Source organism: Thalia democratica, chromosome 3, assembly GCF_965202585.1.
Source record: "Thalia democratica chromosome 3, ktThaDemo2.hap1.1, whole genome shotgun sequence".
Lineage (NCBI taxonomy): Eukaryota > Metazoa > Chordata > Thaliacea > Salpida > Salpidae > Thalia > Thalia democratica.
In genome coordinates this window covers 48,018,164-48,024,139 of record NC_139167.1, presented here as the reverse complement: position 1 = coordinate 48,024,139, position 5,976 = coordinate 48,018,164, and the positions used below count along the sequence as shown (strand labels likewise).

The 5,976-nt window shown below is 24.2% G+C and overlaps 1 protein-coding gene across 1 annotated transcript; it reads right to left on the bottom strand.

Moving 5' to 3' along the window:
- Window positions 1-2,690: 2,690 nt before the first annotated feature.
- On the bottom strand, window positions 2,691-5,739 carry LOC145831867 (large ribosomal subunit protein mL55-like). The gene is made up of 3 exons (XM_082939215.1): window positions 5,609-5,739; window positions 3,704-3,821; window positions 2,691-3,154 (listed from the first exon to the last, which is right to left on the bottom strand). The coding sequence occupies exons 1-3, from the start codon at window positions 5,716-5,718 to the stop codon at window positions 3,011-3,013; spliced, it is 372 nt and encodes a 123-aa protein (XP_082795341.1). The 5' UTR covers window positions 5,719-5,739; the 3' UTR covers window positions 2,691-3,010.
- Between the last annotated feature and the right edge of the window lie 237 nt (window positions 5,740-5,976).

Genomic DNA, 5,976 nt, shown 5'->3' with positions numbered 1-5,976 from the left:
TTTTATGTTTGCTCGTTGTTATGAACTACACATGACTTGAACAAAGAAAAAAAAATGCAACTTAAATATGTAGCATTAAAGCAGATGCTTGAATACATTTGTCTATATACTTTTTGTTAATATTTTATTATTTATTTAACTGATAACTTTAATTCATGATATATATGTTATAACTTCAAACATTTTAATATTTATTTTAAAAACATTGTTCTAAAAGTAAAAGTATCTGTTAACAACAAAATCCTATTTAATTTGCAATGTGCTGCTGCAACTAATTTCATTATTCATTGTTGAACTCTAAATATTAAGAGAATGTTTAGAAACAGTTATGAGAAATAAGGCTTAAAATCAATGATGCAACACTTAATTATAAAACATTTGCCTAGTGATTTATAAAAGTTTTAAAAGCAGCTAATACTTTTTGAGTAAAAAGTTTTATAAAATATTTTCGTGGTTGTTTTGTATAATAGATACTTGACCTATACTATATTGCCTAATTTATAATAAGTAGTCTAGAATAATCTTTAGTATTGATAAATAAAATTCACTGATACATTATCATAAGTTAGTATAAAAGTATTTTATTTTTATTATGTCTAATTTAAATAATACAAATACCAAACTGCCCGCAGAGGGTCCTAAGCATAAACGTGTTAGGAAGTCACCCTGTCTGCAGGAAAAATATGGGCCTAAAGGTCAAGTTGACAATTTTCCCATAGACAGTCAACCAGACCCAACTGAGACTTTAGATGTTGGACCACCAACATCTATAGCTCACAAGTTTTTAATATTTATTTATTTTATGTTCCATTTTTTGGAGTAAAAGATTGTTATGAAAACAAAATCTTAAAATAATTTAAGTTATATCATTCTCTTTGCAGGGTTGTTAAAAAATCACTAAAAAACCTGGAATTTTGACAACTTTTAGATGTTAAGTAGTAAAATTTTGATTTGTCACACTGAAATCTATCATATATATATATTTATTTATTTAGCATCATCACAATTTTTTTTATAAAAAAACAGTTTTAAGGGAGCTTTACAGTATCTTTTGAATGTTTGCATACAATTTAACACAGTTTATAACCTCAAAATAAACTTTAAATTTAAAATAAACCCAAAAATGTGTTTTTTTCAAAACCTAGAAGAATTTTTGAAGTCCTAGAGAAAATTTACCAAAAATATATAGCAACCCTGTCTTTTAAAATAAGTGGAGAACTTTATTTGTTATATATCTTTAAAGACAATAGCTTTAAATAAATAATTCGGCTAAATTTATACTGTTTTTAGTGCAGAAGTATAGTTTACAAAAACCATATATTTTTAAATAATTTGTTTCTTGTATTTTATCAATTATAGAAATCAAGGGTTGCTAAACACTCAGGATACTCAGGGAAACATAGGGTATTCTAAAAGTGTAAAAAATCTCTTAGAGGTTCTGGGAAACTCAGGGTAGTTTTAATTTTTAATAAATACATCAGAGTAGTTTTAAGACTTTCAAAATTTTAGGCTAGTATTCATATATATTGAATGAGTTTTAGTTGAATTAGTTTTAATACTTTGTTTTATAACCAATTTTGCTAAAAACTTGACTTTTATTGATGTCGAAAATATGTTAATTTTTTTTACAAGGATTTTTAAAATCTCGAGGTGACTCAGTACAGTTTAAGGTCACTTAGGCAGATTTTTTGACTTAAAGAGTGACAACCCTGAAAAATGTAAATGTTGTTGGTACTTTATTTACGATAAATATATTTTTATATATTCTCATAATTTTATAAAGCTTATTTTGTTAAATTTTCCATTTTGGAGATTCTTTTAGTAGATTTCAGATATGTTTTTTTATATTTAAAGTATTTTACTTAATGTCAAACATTTATGCCAAGAAAAATATTTAAGTTAAATCGTTGAAATAAGAAAGAAATAAATTATAGTGAAGCAGATTTCCGCAAATTTTTATCTCTTTATTATTATGCTTTTATTTAATTGTTTTTACTTTTATTCTGTTACGAACGTAAATGCATACAAATGCTAAAATAAAATGTAATTAAATTGTTAATTTCATAAAAGAAGTTTGACTCACTAGGTCAGTATAATTAAAGCTTGAGCTTTTTAATAGCATTAGCTTAATAATTATTTGAGTATATTTTGGTTTGTATTTTGTAGTATAATATTTTGCATAGTAGTTTAAAAAACAATATTTTTGTATCAATAAAATGTTTTATTTAAATGAAAACATAATTTAAGAACAAAACTACTACGACCTATATTAACAGCTTTATCAAAGTATAGTTTACATAATATAGATATTAAATTACTATTTAAAAAAAGAATTAGTGCATTTCAATTTTATAGTACTATCAACTTAATTATTTAAAAAGTTTAATTCAAATTTTTTGTACTTATTTTAAACATCTAAAGGTAAAAAAATCAGAAATTTACGTAACAGTCTTTACGTGAACTAAAAACTTGAGAAGCTTATTAAATAATTTTTATATATAATGTATTCTAAATTAATTAAGTCAAATTATTTTCTTAAAGCGAATTAAAAACAAATTAAAAACAAATTTTGCTCAAGTTATTCCATTTTATTTTTATCCCTTATACTTACAGTTTAAAATGTATTTTAAATGACTTGGTTATAATCTATTTATATAAAACTTTGAAAACTAAATTACTTTTTATTAATCAGTTTAATATATTTTATTCATACTATTGCTTAACATTTAAATTCAAAAAATTAAATTTTTTGACCAGTACTTGGTTAGGAGATTTTTTTTTTGTACACAAAGTGATTAGCTATACACAACACAATAAAGCTTATTTTTTATTATTTCTTATAAATTAAAAAATAATAATAATTGTTCTATAGTTTAAAAACAATTTTTCGATTTTTTTTTTCAAAGAAAAAAATCATTTAAATATACTATAAAGGCTTTATTTTTGTAATCAAAAAACTTTAAGAACTAAAGCTCATGATCTGTAGCTAAATAATAAATTTACACTCAACTCATTTAAAAAATTGTCTATACTCGTTATTGTCATATACTTCGTCGTCGTCTTCGTGTTGTTCTTGTGATGCGGTGCCCTTCTTCCTTTCCAACCACAAATCTCTTCTTTGCTTCTCTCCCATTTCAGAAATTTCAACTGGGTACTGTTAAAACTAATGGTTTTTAAAAAATTATAAAAAGTAATTATTAATCTATTTTTGCTTTTATTGTCCAAGGCTGGGCCTAGGTATAAAAGCCAAGACCACTTAAAATAAATAAACATTGGAAAAGAGACTAAAATAAAGTAATGGAAAAAAGGACAATTCTATAAAACATAAATTCAATTTCATAACTAAACATAAATAAACGGATTTGGTAAATAAGATACGTTAAACGGGTAGCTAGTAACTAATGTAATAAACAACTTATCTTCCATTAGTTTTTTATCTTTTTTCACAACAATTTATTTATGACCTTTTAAGCTCTTTGAGCAAAACTTAGTTTGCTGAGATACTTTTCGAAAAAGTAAAAAAAAAAATTTCCTTTCACAGAGTAGATACTTTTTTATTGTACTTTTATTGTATTAAAAAGCAAAATTGTATTACATTCATATTTAAACTATTTAAAAATATTTTTAACATGTTATAATTAACTGATCAATGAGAATAATATTACTACAGTGACAACTTTGAAATAGTTAATTACAATTAAACCTTAATATAGTCCATAGGCTTCTCTTGCCTAACTGTGATTGTGCTACCGTCTTCAAGGACGCACATAGTTTTATACAATCTTGGGTAATACAGTCTTTTTTGTCCAGAATAAGAACACCTGTTATAAATTTTGTTTTGTTTATCAAAAAATCTTTAGCTTATTTGAAAAAAAAACCGGAATAATGATAGAACACTTTATAACATTGAAAAAGAACTTGTAATTTATACAGTTTGTTCTCTAGTTTTCAAAAAATATATTTACGTTTTTAAAGTGAAAGTAATTGCAAACATAACTATTTTTTTTAGACTTGGATCTATTATTGTCTAAAACTCTAAAGTTTAACCTGATTTAAGTTTTTAGATATATCTACTAAATGTTTTTTTTTTCATGGATCTTTAACCATACTTAAGAGCATTAAAACCAGCGATCTACCAGATCCACAAACAGGGTTGCCATCCTTTAATTATAAAAAAATATCCTGGGTGACCAAAAAATATCCTAAGTGAACTTAAATTGTCTTGAGTTATCCTGAGCTTTTTGATATCGATAAACAGATTTTTTTTTCAATTATTAATTTTCAAATCAATAAAATAAAGTTTTTGAACAAAATTGGTTATAGAACATCAAAGTATTAAAAATCAAGCAACTAAATTTCATTTCAGTTCTAAAAAAAGGAACTTGGTTAAAAAAAAAAAAAAAAAATATGTTAATTTTTCTATAAAAACCTAATACCTATTGTTAGAAATATATTTTTAAACTTTGTGTAAGAGTAAAATATGTTGCTAAAAACAGTTTTAAATGATTTTTAAAGAATACTGTTTTTTAGAGTTTTATATTATGTTAAGACATAACAGCTATAGCTATCTACAGCATGTAAAATAACTATTATTTATACATGAATTATGTAAAAACTTCAAATAAAAAATAATTCGTTTGAAAAATAACTTAAAAAAACAATAAAAGTAGTATTTATTTTGTCCTTTCAGATATGTAATACAGTATTTCATTGTCAAATAAAACTTTAACTGTAGAACATTTTATCAAACTTTTTTTGTTTATATTTACAGTAACGTTTTAAATAAAAATATAATTCAAATTATAAACTTAGTCTTAAAAATACTTGTAAAGTTAAATAAGTTCTTACATAAAATGTATACTTTATAAATTTATATCATAAATTATGTTGACATAATAAAAACTAAAAAAATTATTTAAAAAAAATTCTTTACAAAACAATTCTATTTCTAATAATTTTAGATAAAACTTAGAAATATGTTTGTACAATGGTTATAAGTCTATGTACAACTATCTAATCTTTTTTCCATAATGAGTTATTTAAAAAAAAAACATAAAACTTTTGTAACTCATAATTGAACTATTCAAACAATCCTCTAAACCAGGGGTCAGCAGGCATTTGATAGTCAGGGGCTAATTTCAAAAATATAAATGTTTTTAGGCCATAGTTATAGTTTTAGTTTTTGCTTTCCATAACATTCACGAAATATATAGTGTAAGTTTTAAATTTCCAGTAAATTTTACCTAATTTTTTTTTTTTGCTGTTCACTTCCAACCTTGGAATATCTAGTGTACTTATAGACATTTTTCTAGTGCAGGCCACATTTGCATGATCGCAGGCCGCAGATAATGTCTTTCATAGGCTGCATCCCATTTAAAATAAAACAATACTTGCAGACCTTTTACCCTTCAGGGGCGGCAGTTTGCCAACCCCTGTTCTAAACAATAAATGTTATCTACTAAAAGTAGAAAAAAAATCAACTTAAGTTTTAAAACAAGCCTTTAAAACTTTTTTTTTTAAACAAGGTATACTAGGATTAAGTAATGAATTCTAAAATACAACTTTAAACAGATGAAAGTATTATTGTCTTAAAACATACATATCTTACCATAAAGAACTGCTGCGATTGTTTACATGATTGAAACTTTTCTTTAAGGTTTGGATCCTATTGATGAAGCAACTAGAAACTTGATAAATCCTTTTTGTTTTAAGACTCATACTTTTGTTAGTTACTAAAAAAAATCTAAAAGATATTTTAGTTATACAGATAGCTATATTACACTAACCTAGCGTCAAGAAATTTGAAGACAAGAGTGAAATAACATGTTTCTAATGTGTAGAAAAATACTTAGTTTCCAGGGATAAAGAAAAAGAGAAGCCAAGTTAATTAATTGAATATCAACAAATTAACCACACTCATCAAGCACACCATTGATTCTACCACTAGAAGTAGGTTTAGTAGTAAAAATACTATTC